At 31.7% G+C, this 17,480-nt stretch overlaps 1 protein-coding gene across 1 annotated transcript; it reads right to left on the reverse strand.

Moving 5' to 3' along the window:
- Window positions 1-32: 32 nt before the first annotated feature.
- On the reverse strand, window positions 33-17,406 carry LOC149907200 (uncharacterized). The gene is made up of 17 exons (XM_090103577.1): window positions 17,329-17,406; window positions 10,984-11,153; window positions 10,652-10,812; window positions 9,484-9,845; window positions 8,261-8,487; window positions 7,790-7,892; window positions 7,318-7,442; window positions 6,525-6,815; window positions 5,731-6,012; window positions 5,088-5,433; window positions 4,575-4,731; window positions 3,088-3,271; window positions 2,521-2,716; window positions 1,336-2,105; window positions 809-1,001; window positions 436-549; window positions 33-217 (listed from the first exon to the last, which is right to left on the reverse strand). The coding sequence occupies exons 1-17, from the start codon at window positions 17,369-17,371 to the stop codon at window positions 144-146; spliced, it is 3,798 nt and encodes a 1,265-aa protein (XP_089959703.1). The 5' UTR covers window positions 17,372-17,406; the 3' UTR covers window positions 33-143.
- Window positions 17,407-17,480: the final 74 nt, after the last annotated feature.

Raw genomic sequence — 17,480 nt, forward strand, 5'->3', positions numbered from 1 at the left:
ACTGCTATAGAAACTCATAGAGTGGCATGAGCTATAAAAATGTATAGATAAAAAAACTGGACACTTATAATTATTACTCCTAAAGTTAAAGTTGTATAAAATATGTATAGAAAGTGGACGGATTTTCATATTTTAATAAATGTTTATGGCTTCAATACAAATTCGCTTAATTTCACATCCAGCGCTTTCAATATAGCTTCAGTGTTGCGCGGGAAGTCTGAAAATAAACATACAAATTATAATTGAAAGTTTACAACAAACTTCATAAGAATTAGTAATGTTAAAATAACATTTTTGTTTAACCAATTGTTTTTAGTGGCACTAAAATCTAAATCGATATTCTAGACCACCTTGAAAATAACTTCTGCCAAATACCAATTTTATAGATACTAAGATCATAGAAATAAATTGAAAAGTAGTATGAGAGTTTCTTACCAAAATCGTAATATACTGAGAGATCATAACCGGAATCCTTTCGGGATTCATTGATACATTCTCTCAAGGCATAAGTTATACCATATCCTGTACACACGCCCATTTCTCCAGCCGCTGAAAAAATTTATATATAACATTAGGACAAATTAATAGGCATAATTGAATAATAATTTTTCAAAGTATTTAGATGCAATAACAGCTTCTATTAATTAGCCTAGGATCTGTATAAAAAGTTAAAAAGATACAGTTCTTAAGTTTATAGTTTATTCATTTAGATTATGATCATTATATACAAATTTTCAATGACACGAAATGAATATGTATAGTATGTACGTATATGATTTGTATTTGATAACTTAAATATTATACTAACTTTTGGCTCCCAAAACGCCTCTCGTGTTCTTCGAATTGAATCTCAAATATACCCTATAATCCACTGGAATATCCTTCGCTAAATATACTTCATAATTCAAAGCTCTGTCATTTAATAATTTTCCGGTTATCTTATCGTAGACGAAGTGTTCAAACGTATGATAACTCAACCCTTGTATGTAGGCTCCTTCCACCTGTAAATAAAAAATACATTGTTAAAAAATATATATCTAGTTCTCTTTGGTTTGAAATTACATTCATCAATTTTCATTTCTGTATTGTAAAAACAAACAAATTTGAACTGGTTACCTACAACTAAATATTTTGCGATTAAAAAGCTCTTAGTAAGATTTCACATTGTCCTTACTATCTTATCGTCATATTTCTTATTTTTTATGTGTGAATTGAACAGTATATTGATTATTTGCTATAGAAACTAACTTTTAAACTTTTAAAACAACAGTTTATTACCATCAATTCCACAACAAAAAATAGCAATTCTTTACCAAGAAAACATATGAATAATACCTGTCCTATATCGACAGCTGGATTAGCGCTCAACCCCGCATCTTCAAGCGTATCAACCCTATTAATCTGGAACCTTCCAAGCAGAACATCCAACTGTACTTCACATATAGTAACATTGAATGCACTATATTCTTGTAACTTTGGATCCTTATCGTTCATCATGTATTCAGCCACGAGGTCAATTTGCTCATCCCCAGCCTTTTGAATCAGTTCCAACCAAGTAGGATTATCCATTTTTGCTTTTAGCGGTGCTAATCTATCTTTTATTATTTGACACGCTTGCTGTATAGCGTAGGAGACGCTATCACTAACAATACTAGACCCTGAGAAGACATTGTTAGCGGCAACAAAGGAATAGCTGGGTAAAACTGACACTAAATCCAAAGGAATTCCAAGTTCGTATGCGCAGACTTGAGCTGCCTTTGTATTAACCCCTTGGCCCATCTCTATTCCTCCTGTAGTTACTGTTACAGTAGCATCCCCACGATATATGGAGACCATAGCTGAATAATTCCCATAGAACTCCACAGGGAAGAGCATTACAGCTATATGTAACCCTTTTTTCATCCAGCGATTGTCTTTATTGAATTGGTCGACTTCTGCCCGACGCTTATCGTAATCAGCTTGAACTTTTAACTTTTCTATCAATTCTGGGATATCGTTGTCATCTGATCTCATGTTGGCTAGACGAACCTCTGTGGGATCTTTTTTTAACTCGAAAGCTATGCGCTCCATGACTTCTTCGATAGCGGCGATACCTTCTAATGTTCCTGAAAATAGTTACCAAGCCAAAGCCAAGTTAGTTTTAAAATAAAAAATAGCCAGTAAAAGAACTTATTATAAGATTATATTATTTTGGGGTAACGTAAACGTAAAAGTAAGCATATTAATTTAATCAGTATTTACGCCGTTAGTACACCTACAATGTTTTCGCAACTTTTTCGCAATGCGTCTGTGTAATGGCCATTTCGCAGTTCCTTGCGAAACAATACTGACAAGGACGCAACTATTTCATCTATCTATGTGCTAGAGTGAGACATATCATATGCGAAATCCTGCCACACTACTGACAGATTTTTCGTTGTTTCGCTGCCGCACGCGAATGCGTCGGTGTACTAAAGGCGTTAGCATATGAATAAGGTTAAATTCTGTAACAAAATTGAAAAAAAACATTATTTCACATACCAGGTGCTCGATTAAAAGTGTTAGAAGGCCGTTGCGTAAGAACTCTGCCAGTCTGCAGGTTAAAGAAGCTAGAGTCATAGCAGTTCGGAAAACTTCCCGCGACGTATGTTAATATACCTTCGTTGTGTGTACATCCATCATCTTCTATTATTATACCTTTTAGATATTGAATCTTTCCAACGTCGTTTACACCCACCTAATAAGGAATAAAATAAATTAGTAATATTATAGGTTTATTCCCAAAGGATATCTTTATTCATTATGGATGGAGAATTTTAATAAAGCTCTAAGCTTTTTTTTACTTAAAATAATAAGTTGGACATTTCGTGAGCTTTTCATAAAGCTCTAAGCTTTTTTAACTTAAAATAATAAGTTGGACATTTCGTGAGCTTTTTATGAAGCTCTAAGCTTTTTTTTACTTAAAATTATAAGTTGGACATTTCGTGAACTTTTCATACAGCTCTAAGCTTTTTTTTACTTAAAATTAAGTTAAAATTTCGTGAGCTTTCAACACCACGTGGTGAAAAATTAAGTATACGTACTTGCAAAATAAAACACATCAAATACCTCATAAGTTAACTGTGCTGGTACTCTCCTGCCCATCGAAGTTATATTAGTTCCATACGGTAGGATAAAACGACAGGGTCTATTAAGGTTCCTTGCTACAAGCGCACAAGCGGTTGCCACTTGAACGTTTCGGCTCAGTTTGCCGCCAAAACCGCCGCCAAGACGACGTACCTTTACGAAGACACTGAAATAACAATTCAATATGATAATGGATGTAATTAATACGAAAATAATTGGCTCCCCAAGTAGCCCCAAAATTTTAACAAATAATAGGACTTCAAATAACATCAGACTGCAGACAATGTTAAATAAATACTCAGTCCCAAGTTGATGTAATTGGAGGAATAATATGTTAAATATATTTTATAAAGCCTGCTCATGATTTGACCTGCTGATGATTTTGTTTGAACGCGCTATCAAAATAATTGGATCGATTTAAAAAAATCGCCGTTGGATGTATTTGATACTAGAGACTATTGTTATGACACAAGAAACAGAAATAAAATTGAAATGCCATTTTTCCGGCTAGCTAAAATTAAAAATTCATTTATGGGTCAAGGTATACGCTTTTACAACAGAATTCCTCATAATATTAAAGAGTTTAGTAGTTCTAAATTTTTTTTTTTTTTTTTTTTTTTTTTTTTTTTTTTTTTTTTTTTATAAAGGCACCCGTCATCACAGGGTGTTCGCGCCACCTCTGGAATATTGTCCAGAGACATTATTTTCATTTTTTATTTATTTACAAATACATAATTTTCAGCCACATAATAAATTAAAAATAAAATTATTACTAAATTAAAAATATTACAAAATATACAAAGTCAAAGATATTAAAATACTGGGTAAATAAAATAAATGCTACAAAAATTGAAACTATCCTTATACTAATATCACAGAATCACATCACACGCCATTGTTACGCTTATTGACTACTTCTACAATATATTTACAATATTTAAAGAAAGTATCCCTACACTTGTCCCCCAGGGCGGAAGGCAGATTCTCACCCGTCATCGCCATGCCCAATTTTTGCTCAATAGCATATCTATTGCTTGCAAAAATGTACTAGTTCTGAGAGCCTATTACAGTAATATGGAATATATGGACGATAAAAACCCATGGAGGGTTGTCGCGTAAAAACCACAGGACAGAATATGTAATTTGTAAAATTAAATTGTAAAACTGACATGATTAAAAAGAGCAACTATGGAGTTTCTTGCCGATTCTTCTCCGTAGATACTGCTTTCCGAATCGGTGGTAAATGTTAAAAATATGTACCTATGACGTTTCAAAAGTGCTTCTAGAAGAAGTCTAATTGAATAAATAAATGTTTGAGTTTGAGTTAGAGTGCTTTTAACTATTGTACCACAGGCGAAGCCGGGTCAAACCACTTGTATCAATCATATACATAGGTTCTAGTACATTTTCATGGTCACCAACCGTCAGGAACTTGAAAAATAATATTTTTTTATAATTTCTACACTCACTCGCTTTCCTTCATACTCAAGCAGCGGGCCACACAGATCTGCACCAAGTCGATCCACTGCGCAGTACTGTACACCTCTAGCCCTTTGTCCACGGGTATCACAACGCACGATATTGGCTCTATATAGTAGTGGTATTGAGCACCGATCTCGTATTTACCTTAAAATAGGCATTTCTTTTGAAATTATTTTATCCGGAATTCTGAAATATGTAATTACTTTTTGCTTTCAAATTTCGTCGAAAAATATTTCATTATGTATTTAGGTACTTTGCGACATTAGTCGTGGTCGTTATTGATACTAGTAAATTTTCTGAGAAATAACATTTGATAGTTTATTCAATACATACACACATCACAATTTTTTGAATAAATAAACATTTGTTTTAAAACAGCGATGAAAAACATGGAAAGCACTAAGATATATCTATATAGATATAGAAGATAATGAATATGTATATCCATTTGCCTTATCCCAAGCGAAAATAAAAGTTCCCAGCATTTAATTAACATTTACCTTTTATAACTTTCCTAACATCCGACCCAGAGCCCTTCGGTATAATCTTTTCATCATCCCTCTCCCCGGCTTTGTACCTATCAGGATCTTTCTTGGCCTCATCTATCGTCAATACTGGAAGTGATTTCGGAACATCTTTATAAGTTACTTTTACTTTATCAGCCATTAAAACAGCAAGATTTTCACTTTCAGCTACTAAAATAGCGATAGGCTGGCCATAGAACTTTATCTCGTTTTCTGCTAATATTTCCTCTTCGACCTCTTGGAGAGGAATGCCGGGGAAGGCGAAGGAATTTACTCCGGGGATATCTTTAGCTGTTAATAACGCTATGACGCCGGGTTCTTTCTGTGGAGGTTCAAAGTATGTTCAATGTTAAGAATAAAATATAAATAAACGTTGTACAGCGTATTTTAATGTTTTTCATTTGAATTTACATTTTAAAAACACACAAACCGCACAGTAAAAATTCCCGATAGATAACCAAAATCGTGTTTCCTTTTTTGGACGAATGGGATATTTGAAATATCTCGTGCTTAAGACACACTTTAATACGATACTATTTATTCGAAAGCATATTTTCATATCAATAACTTTTTTATTATTTATTTGAATGCAGATGGCCATAATAAAATTAATACTTACAAGAATATCATAATCATACGCATCAACCCTTCCCGAATGTACTGAAGACAGTACAAAAGCCCCAAAAACATCATGTCGACTCGGTGGTATATCATTAACGTATTCAGCTTCCCCAGAACTTTGTATTATCCCTTCTAACTTCTGTACCGGTTGGTTTAGAGGATATAACGTAGGGTCAGTTTGGTATTGTTGTATCCCGGAAGATAGCGGTCGAGTTATTAAAGACCCGCCTGAGGAAAATCTGCTGGGGTAAAGATCTGGTGGGGAAATGCTGAGGATGAACTGAAAATATAAGTTAAATAAATAAATAAGACGTATAGAACAATCTACACGTCGTTGCTCTACAAAGTACATACATGGTAGAGCAAAATCTGATATGCAGAAGGTTTTCATTCGATAGACAAATGCTCATTGAGATGATTGAATTGAATTTAAATAAAATTATTTTCATACTGATAAAATTATGTTGTTTCTTTTTCACGTTTAGAGTCAAAATTAACTGTTAACTTAGGAATCAATATAATAGAGGTTGCCTGGCAGAGATGGCTTAGAGCCATAAGGCGGCCATTTGTACATTTAAATCAATTAAGATATTATAAAATAAGATTAAACCCAATTGTACAATAAAGGATTAATTTATTAAACTATAATATTATTTACTTTTCTCACAATGTAGAGATAGTGCAGTCAACATATCCAAAGGACATGAAAAAGCTCACAATACCGAAACCATTCAAAAAATTGCAAGCTTCAGTTAGCTGGTTTTCATATTATAAAATAGATTATCAACTTACCTTATAAAATATACCAATAGCCAATTTCTTCCTGGTCATTGGCGAGGGTTCAGGTGGATTTTCTACAGGCGTAATTTCTTGATCCAAATGTCGTATCGCCTGTGACAATACTTTATTAGAAAACACATTTCTTCCCGTCAAATAGTTTTCTGTAGCTAAAGCGTGAGTAAAATGTGCTGATATATTGCCGAAAACTATAGTTGCTTCTTCAATTATGCTTGTATCTTGGTTTATTTTGAAATTAAACGCCGCGTTTACTATGGCTAGAGCGTTTTGGCTCCTTGGTGTAATCTGAAAAAATCATTTTATTTATTTATACAATATTGTAATTTAAACTAGCTGATCGCTCGGGTATATTTCAAAATTTCAACAGTTACTATCGTATTCCAGGCGAAGACAACTAAAACCAAAAAAAAATGTGTGCGTGTACTAGTGTACACACGTAAGAAGTGAAACTTCTTTATGATCTTATTTTTCAAAAAATAGTTTACTATTTGCAATTTTACAGAAATACGTCGAATCACGCGTGGTAGGGATAAGAAAAAGATGGCGCGTAACGGAAAAATGTCACGCGTAACGAAAAAATGTTACACTAAATTTTTTTCCAACCCCGATAAAGAAGTTTCACTTCAAAAATAAAAAATGAATAAAATAATTCAGGCGTGCTTTCGTTACAAGTGATGCAACTAACACATTATTTACTATAGAACATATAATAAATTGTAAAATATGTAATATACTTTAGAAATTTATATTAGCAAATATTATAGAGATGTAAAAGAATGTAATTTACCTTATAAGTCTTATAAATATGACAAGAACTCAATGGAGGGAATTTGAAGTTGATTATCAGCCATCCCGACATATCATGAGTCAGGAAATCTGTGAGGGTCAGGGCTGATTCTTGTTGTGGGTTTTCTGTCAAAGGAAACATTATTTAGATTAAAGGTATTTTACTTTCTAAGCTACACTAACTTTTTTGCTAAATTTCTACTTGAAAATGGAAATTTTTATGTTATTCTAGATAGGCCGTAAAAATAATGCAATTTAATCATATCTAGTAACAGAAAACCTTATTAACGAATACACACTATATTTTAAAATTAAAATTTAAATAAAATGTAGTAAGTTTTATTCAGTTCATGTAAAAATATGCCAAATACAATGAGTATTTGGCAATTTAAAAATTACTCTATCAATTACCTAGATAGGCTCTTAAATACTCAAATGAAAATTTTAAATATCTCTACCCAAAAATAGCATACTTATTGTAACAATAGCTCCCACACTTTCAAGCAGGAGGAATATATCGGATTGATAATCTGGTTTCATGTGCTTTATCATCAGGTTTCCGGCTAACGAACCAATCTGCAAGCAATTTTGTGAAAATCTAGTAAAAAAAGTGTAAATCTAGTAAGGCAAATATTTAAATACGCCAAATCGGTTGAATCGATTATAATGAAATTGAGCATAGAGATAGGTATAAATAGCTCTCGGAATTAACACAAGTGAATCTTTATGTGGAATGTGGCGCATTATTACTACAACCACAACCAAATATGTATTTTTTAAAGTTCATGTTATTCTGGTACAAAACCAAACCACATTCGAGTATCATCAAAATCAATTCTGTGGTTTGCATGAAAGAGCGACAATCATCCATCCACCCTCAGAAAATTGGAGTCTAAAATATTTTTAGTAGGTATTTATAGAAAATACATATTATATGTATTTACCCTTCTAACAGGAATATGGGCGACCAAATCCAAATGTTTCCTCATCTGCTCTAAGTATGTGAAATCATCCCTAGACTTTGCCTCATTTTTAAATATCGTAATACAGTCCTCTAGCGTGATATTAGCTCCAAGAATAAGATTTTGGTCGAAGTCATATTGTTTTAAAGATGTGACTTCGCTTATATCTATAAGAATTGGCGGATAGTCGAATAAGTTTGGAAGGACACCTGAAAATATGAACAAATTATTTGACATGCTGGACGTTGTGGTTTTTTAATTATTTTCAATTTTTTTGAGAAGACCTAAAGAATAAATGGAACAGTTTTAAAGTTTTTAAATTTACTTAACTATATTATCAAGCATCTAAACAAAAATATAAAGAGTTTATCGTCATAAAAACATTGGCTTGACATAGATTAAAACGTATCCTACAATATGTAATAAAAATCAAATTTACATAGAACCAAATACCTATTGTTGAATTTATATTTTTGGTTTTTATGGCATTCAAATGCTTTATAAATATAAATTTATAAAGAATAGAAAAAATTCGATCACGAGGCGGGACTCGAACCCGCAATTAATTTTTTCTATTCTTTATAAATTTATATACCTATTGTTATTTAAAAACGCAAATTACGAGAACTACACTTAAAAAAATTTGAATGCAAACATTTCAATAAAAAAATAATCGGTTTATTTTGACAATTAACTACACGTGTTAAAAGTGTTAAAAGTAGAATAATTAATTGTATGAACTGATGAATTTAATTTAATCATAATTGCCTATTAATTTGGTTCGTCCTGCTTTCAATAAGTACTGTGAATACTTAGGACTGGTAATTTGTGGTAATTTACGTGAATAATTACTACATTACGAGTTGTAAGTGCTTCCCGATAGTGTAAAAAATTATTTAGAATTTTAATTATTGAAGATGAAAACCCGTAAAAACGCGTAAAAACCACAGAACAGTTCTTTGGCATACTATGATAATATATGCAGTGTAACTGCATATATACATTTTGTAAAATTAAATTGTAATACTGACATGATTTAAAAGAGCAACTATGGAGTTTCTTGCCGGTTCTTCTCCATAGATACTGCTTTCCGAATCGGTGGTAAATGTTAAAATATGTAATGACGATTTCAAATTGCTTCTAGAAGAAGTCTAATTGAATAAATTAATGTTTGAGTTTGAGTTTATTTACGAAAATAAATTTACCTTTAGCAGTGTTGCCATCAACCAACATATAATTGTCGTGCGCCTGTTGAATAGCAGTAAAAATCTCATCCACAGTGTAAACTTTTATGTACTTTTCATGACCATAGTCTATTTCTATCACGCTAGGATCTTTTATCATACTCCAATCGCTGTTAATGCTATCTGTGGAGCATTTTCGTTCGCATATTTTCTTTGTTTTACTGCAGATTTTCAGTTCTTCTATATCCAATAACACGTCTTTAGGGGCATCGGTTGCAAAGGATTTTATGGTGTCTAATATTGGCCTGTATCCAGTACAACGGCATGTGTTGCTTCCGAAAGAATTTTCTAGTTCTGCCATCGTCAGGTCTTTATCAAGGAGGCTGGAAATAAAGGTTTTTTTTTATATTTTAGCATCTGGTTAACCATATTATAATATGATACACGTAATAATAATTAGGTATGCTTGGTTTTCGAATTAATTATTTCATTTTATGGAAATATGCAAATTTAAGTAAATTGAGTAATTTACTTAATGATATACCTACCTCGTATCATCATTATAGAGTGATTAATTTTTATATCTAATAAATTTATATCTAGTAGACAATATTTTTATAAATTACTAAAAGGAATATAAGAAAAAGTTTCTAATCAAACAACTAAGTGACGACCGATTGCATCTTTATGTTTTAGGGAAATGCTAATTACCTACATTTGGATATGTAATTAGTACAAATGCACATATCCGCTAAAAGTTACCCATTAGGTACGCACTAATACACTTCAGACTGAAGAATGCCAAGGTACCTATTTAGCATATTTCATTAGAAAACATATTCCGAAGAACTAGTTGTCTATTATGAATGTATGTTTTGTTTTTCAGTCCCCCTGATGAACTGGGCTTAGTGTTGGTTTCTTTTTTAGCTAAGAATTTAATGACTTAAAGTTACATACATACATATATGTATGTAGTTCATTAAAAATCTAAATTAATTAACAATACACATATACATTATTGAAATACAACTAACATTTTCATGTAAACTGTAGAGCGTCAGCTCTACATTTGAAAGATATATATCAATTTTTCAATTTTTATATGCATATAACGACGTCTACTTTCAAGGGCTATTGTTTATTATAAGGAGGAAATATAGGGGAAAAGAAACATACAAAATAAATATACCTATGCAACTGCATCACCCATCCCGGGGTGCAGTACCCACACTGCGTGGCATTGTTAGCAGCCATACGTTTCTGCACCTCACTGTACCCAACGCGCCGGTTCCCCACCCCCTCGATTGTTGTTATTTCCCACCCGTGACAAGATACAGCCAAGACGAGACACTGCAAAAAATAATTGATAATATACCCATACATAATATGTACTACAGGACCGATAGGCATACTCTACAAATCGCTACAATGTATACGATAATTTAGCAAATAAGTTTATATACCTAATTATTTTTCTGACTTTTGAATCAGGAGTAAAAAGATGTTATTTATTACACTTACGGAATTTACAGAAAACGTCTCATATGTTCCGAAGGTGGGTCTGTAAGCGTGTACCATCACGATACAAGAACCACACACGCCTTGGTGGCACATGGCTTTCGTCCCGGGTAACTCCAAATAATACCTGATGTAGGCATTTAGGGACAGGTAGCGTGGAAATCTGTTGTCGACTAGAAGAATTATGAACTGTATGAAGGTCTCTGTACCTACTCTCTACGGTATGAAGGAAATCTGTTGTCGACTAGAAGAATTATGAACTGTATTATTACAACTTCATTATACATACATTTACTCAAAATTATAAATGTGCCAGCGCGGCGGTATAAAGAGTTATCTCAGTCAAGTCATCACCTAAGTAGTTATATATTTTAATTCAGTAAATTTTAAATATGTATTAATAATTGTGGAACCATTCTCAAATTCAACCAGGAAATATATTTGCTATTTATCTAGAACTAATTATGTTACATAAAATAAAAAGAACACGATGCAAAAAATAATAGGTTCTTAATCAATATTAAAAGAAAAGACATGAAGAAACCTTTTACCTATTGTAAAAAGATTGTAAAGAAAATTAAATATGTACTTAATAATATAAATTATGTTAGTTATATTTTATATTATTTATAAATAATTATTTATTATAGCCACATTTTAGCATATTAATTAGTTGATGAATCGTGTGACAAATTTAAAAAATATTTTAATTTAATGTACTTAGGTATGTAGTTACGTTACTTATTTGAACAGGTGTGAATTTAATACTAACCATATTTATACGCAAAACACATAATTTTTGTATTTATGTGATTTTGCTTTTTGTCGAAGATTAGAACAATATAAATCTTAGTTAGGTGTTAATTGATAATGAATAGGTTGTATAATTAATCAACATTAGTTTAAAATACCATTGAGTTTGGTTTCTTACTTTATACATATCAAAGAATTTTGCAATTTTTCTTACTTATTATTGTGTTATAAATAGAAAAAAAAAAATTTGTTTCCTTTGCGATTGTTAGAATATATTTTTAAATAGGTTACTGACTTATACGACGTTAAATAGTCAATACATATAGTATACCTAGGCTCCTACCTAGGTCAATAACTCTAGTATATGTATGTCTAAACTCTAGATAATAATTGTGAACTGAATTAATACCTATTGTGTTAATGTAAATGAACAAAATTTTAAATATATTTAAAACATTTCCTTTCGTCTAGTTTTGAATGGGTGCGTATATAATTATTATAATACTAGCTTTCCGCCCGCGGCTTCGCCCACATTTTCAAGGAAAAACCAGCATAGTTCCCTTTCCCGTGGGATTTCCGGGATAAAACCTATCCTATGTGTTAATCCAAGGTACCTTCTATATGTGTGCTTAATTTCATTGTAATCGGTTCAGTAGTATTTGCGTGAACGGTGCAAGAGTAACAAAGTACAAACACACACACATCCTCACAAACTTTCGCATTAATAACACCTATTAGTACTTAGGATTAAATTACCCATGAAAAAACTGTAGGTTTTGTAAACTAAACATCTGACATTTTTGTCCTTATTTAACAGAAGATGTTTTTATAAAATAATATATATATGTCGCCTTAGGCCTGAATGCCTCGTTTTACTGAAGGCCTAAGGTGGAAAAGTTTATTGGGTGCGGGACAATTTGGTCGCTAATAAAAAATTGTTCTTGGCGCTATTTACAAGAAATAAGTTTGTTCGTTTGTTTGAACGCGCTAATCTCTCAGGATTCACGAGTCCAAATTGAAAAATTATTTCCCTATCAGATAGTCTACATATTTATCGAGGAAGGCTAGCTATACAGGTGTCCCACTGTTGGTATACTAAGCCCCAAGGAGGTTATAGTTTTGCATACGCTGAGTACGTTAAAAATACTTATAAAATTCCAGACGCATTTTTTTTTCAAATAGATGAATTCTTAAAACTCTATGTGTAGGTACACCCATAACAAGCAACCCGCCCAACTTTGCCACCAGCACGTGAGCTATCGATTAAGATTATGTTTTCATAGACAAAATGCTCACATTAGAGTAGCGGTATATGCCGGCTGCGCGAAGCTAGAGAAGAAAACATGAATTTTCAGGAAAAAATTAGCAAAAATTTTTGACGTAATTTTGTTGTTTAAGTAAGTATTTTTTACATGATCAGTGTATGTAAAATTACAAGTCCCTTCGCGCTTAGTATACCAATAGTGGGACACCCTGTATACCTACTATCATCAAGTCATCACGCTTAGACCAATAGGAGCGAAGCAATGCGGGTAAAGCCGCGGGGCACAGCCACTATACATTAAATACATGTTATTTAATTAAAATAAACCTTATTTATTACGTATATTATTGTGTTTTACACGTGTATGTACTTTTACAAACAGCTGGTACCTACGTAGGTATATTATTTTCAATGAAATGAGTTTTTGTCAACCAGCTGTTACAATAACGACATAATAATAGTTAGAGGCTATTCAAATGATGGTAATATATCTATTATTTGTCATGGATATTATATGTATAATTTAATGCGAACTCCTTGCACGAAACGCAGATTTTCTTGGAAGTGTGGCCATCACGTGGCCATGGAAATTTAAATTATGAACTGTATTATTACAACTTCATTATACATACATTTACTCAAAATTATAAATGTGCCAGCGCGGCGGTATAAAGAGTTATCTCAGTCAAGTCATCACCTAAGTAGTTATATATTTTAATTCAGTAAATTTTAAATATGTATTAATAATTGTGGAACCATTCTCAAATTCAACCAGGAAATATATTTGCTATTTATCTAGAACTAATTATGTTACATAAAATAAAAAGAACACGATGCAAAAAATAATAGGTTCTTAATCAATATTAAAAGAAAAGACATGTACCTATTGTAAAAAGATTGTAAAGAAAATTAAATATGTACTTAATAATATAAATTATGTTAGTTATATTTTATATTATTTATAAATAATTATTTATTATAGCCACATTTTAGCATATTAATTAGTTGATGAATCGTGTGACAAATTTAAAAAATATTTTAATTTAATGTACTTAGGTATGTAGTTACGTTACTTATTTGAACAGGTGTGAATTTAATACTAACCATATTTATACGCAAAACACATAATTTTTGTATTTATGTGATTTTGCTTTTTGTCGAAGATTAGAACAATATAAATCTTAGTTAGGTGTTAATTGATAATGAATAGGTTGTATAATTAATCAACATTAGTTTAAAATACCATTGAGTTTGGTTTCTTACTTTATACATATCAAAGAATTTTGCAATTTTTCTTACTTATTATTGTGTTATAAATAGAAAAAAAAAAATTTGTTTCCTTTGCGATTGTTAGAATATATTTTTAAATAGGTTACTGACTTATACGACGTTAAATAGTCAATACATATAGTATACCTAGGCTCCTACCTAGGTCAATAACTCTAGTATATGTATGTCTAAACTCTAGATAATAATTGTGAACTGAATTAATACCTATTGTGTTAATGTAAATGAACAAAATTTTAAATATATTTAAAACATTTCCTTTCGTCTAGTTTTGAATGGGTGCGTATATAATTATTATAATACTAGCTTTCCGCCCGCGGCTTCGCCCACATTTTCAAGGAAAAACCAGCATAGTTCCCTTTCCCGTGGGATTTCCGGGATAAAACCTATCCTATGTGTTAATCCAAGGTACCTTCTATATGTGTGCTTAATTTCATTGTAATCGGTTCAGTAGTATTTGCGTGAACGGTGCAAGAGTAACAAAGTACAAACACACACACATCCTCACAAACTTTCGCATTAATAACACCTATTAGTACTTAGGATTAAATTACCCATGAAAAAACTGTAGGTTTTGTAAACTAAACATCTGACATTTTTGTCCTTATTTAACAGAAGATGTTTTTATAAAATAATATATATGTCGCCTTAGGCCTGAATGCCTCGTTTTACTGAAGGCCTAAGGTGGAAAAGTTTATTGGGTGCGGGACAATTTGGTCGGTAATAAAAAATTGTTCTTGGCGCTATTTACATGAAATAAGTTTGTTCATTTGTTTGAACGCGCTAATCTCTCAGGATTCACGAGTCCAAATTGAAAAATTATTTCCCTATCAGATAGTCTACATATTTATCGAGGAAGGCTAGCTATACAGGGTGTCCCACTGTTGGTATACTAGCCCCAAGGAGGTTATAGTTTTGCATACGCTGAGTACGTTAAAAATACTTATAAAATTCCAGACGCATTTTTTTTTCAAATAGATGAATTCTTAAAACTCTATGTGTACACCCATAACAAGCAACCCGCCCAACTTTGCCACCAGCACGTGAGCTATCGATTAAGATTATGTTTTCATAGACAAAATGCTCACATTAGAGTAGCGGTATATGCCGGCTGCGCGAAGCTAGAGAAGAAAACATGAATTTTCAGGAAAAAATTAGCAAAAATTTTTGACGTAATTTTGTTGTTTAAGTAAGTATTTTTTACATGATCAGTGTATGTAAAATTACAAGTCCCTTCGCGCTTAGTATACCAATAGTGGGACACCCTGTATACCTACTATCATCAAGTCATCACGCTTAGACCAATAGGAGCGAAGCAATGCGGGTAAAGCCGCGGGGCACAGCCACTATACATTAAATACATGTTATTTAATTAAAATAAACCTTATTTATTACGTATATTATTGTGTTTTACACGTGTATGTACTTTTACGAACAGCTGGTACCTAGGTAGGTATATTATTTTCAATGAACTGAGTTTTTGTCAACCAGCTGTTACAATAATATAACGACATAATAATGTTTAGAGGCTATTCAAATGATGGTAATATATCTATTATTTGTCATGGACATTATATTTATAATGTAATGCGAACTCCTTGCATGAAACGTAGATTTTCTTGGAAGTGTGGCCATGGAAATTTAAATTATTATTCCATTAGATAAATAACTAAGTAAATTATTTATTTTATAAAATTATAATAAATTCTGATCTGATATAGTTATATTATATGCAGCATGCAAATTGAATAATATTGTTCTAAGAATCTATCAGATATAATTGTTATATAACTCATTGATTGAATCATGCGTAGTAAATAGATTTAAAGCGCCTAGAGGAATAAGTGCAAATAAGTGACATTCACTTGTATATTTTTTTTAACAATCTATAATATAAAAATGAATCGCAAAATGTGTTGGTAAGCGCATTACTCGAGAACGGGTGGACCGATTTCGATAATTCTTTTTTTATTATATTCCTTGAAGTACGAGGATGGTTCTTATGTAGAGAAAACGTAAATATGTACCACGGGCGAAGCCGGGGCGGACCGCTAGTACAATATAAATTACAAAAAATATATTAAAATAGGTATATATATAAATTATATTGATTCAACTTTGGAATTAAAATAATTAAACACGGTGGATTAATTTTAGCTAGTCATTAGAGGGAGAAAGTTTCTGCCAGAACAAAATACATATTATGGTGTCTATCCTCGGATAAAAGCTCTGGACCCAGAGTAACTTACAATCTGTGACCCAGGTATACGCTTTAGCTTATCTAAATATCAATGTTACAATATAATTGTAGTTACATACAGGTTTTATATTTTCCTTATTGTATACAAAAAGAATAAAACAGCGTGTGAACGGTTTTAAACTATTGCCTCGACATGCACTAAACAGGTTTTTCGCGAATGTTTAAGTACCTAATTGTTAATACCAGATTACCAGACCAGTGGGAACTACACTTGGTCTCGGTTTGGATTGAGCAATAACTAGTTGTTATGGGCTCTATTACTACATAATATAGGATAGCATATATGATATAGCACTCTGTGCTCTATGTTATAAAACTACTTGTCGTTCTTGTTAGAGATATTTTTTTAAGAAAAAATTATACATCGAATTTATAGGTATTTAAACCAAATAAATAACCTGCTGACTTGGCACTTTCCGAATACCTACGTATCTAGTCTATCGTAATTATTTTCTAGTCACATCTGTTTTTTTTTTTGTATTATGTATATGTATTTAAAATAAAACACCTTAGTTACATATACATTTATATAAATAGTAAATACAAATAAATAAAATAAAATAAACACATATTACTTTCGCAATGCATATAATTTAAAGGACAGACTATCACTAGGTTGTTTGCAGTTTTTGGCAGTTAATTATCTTTTCACTTCCTTTATTTTCAAATGTAAAAATTTAATAGCCAAAGGGACCCAACATTATAAAACAAATTTTGAATTGTAATCACAACCTTTGTTGATATTTTTTTATAAAATTTTGAATTTTTATGCCAATATTCTTACCCCGACATTTTTTCCCGTTTACTGCAAACTCCACGTACGTCATGACGATAAGTTGGGCATAAACTGACTGCACAGTTGTTACCTCCGTTGTTTGTGCGTAAATTATACCGAAATTGTTTGTAGGTCGAGAGCTGGTTGCTAATTTTATTTGT

This window comes from Colias eurytheme, chromosome 7 (assembly GCF_061535395.1).
Source record: "Colias eurytheme isolate Ceu_HAF_F1 chromosome 7, ilColEury1 Martin Lab GWU primary, whole genome shotgun sequence".
NCBI classification, from domain to species: domain Eukaryota; kingdom Metazoa; phylum Arthropoda; class Insecta; order Lepidoptera; family Pieridae; genus Colias; species Colias eurytheme.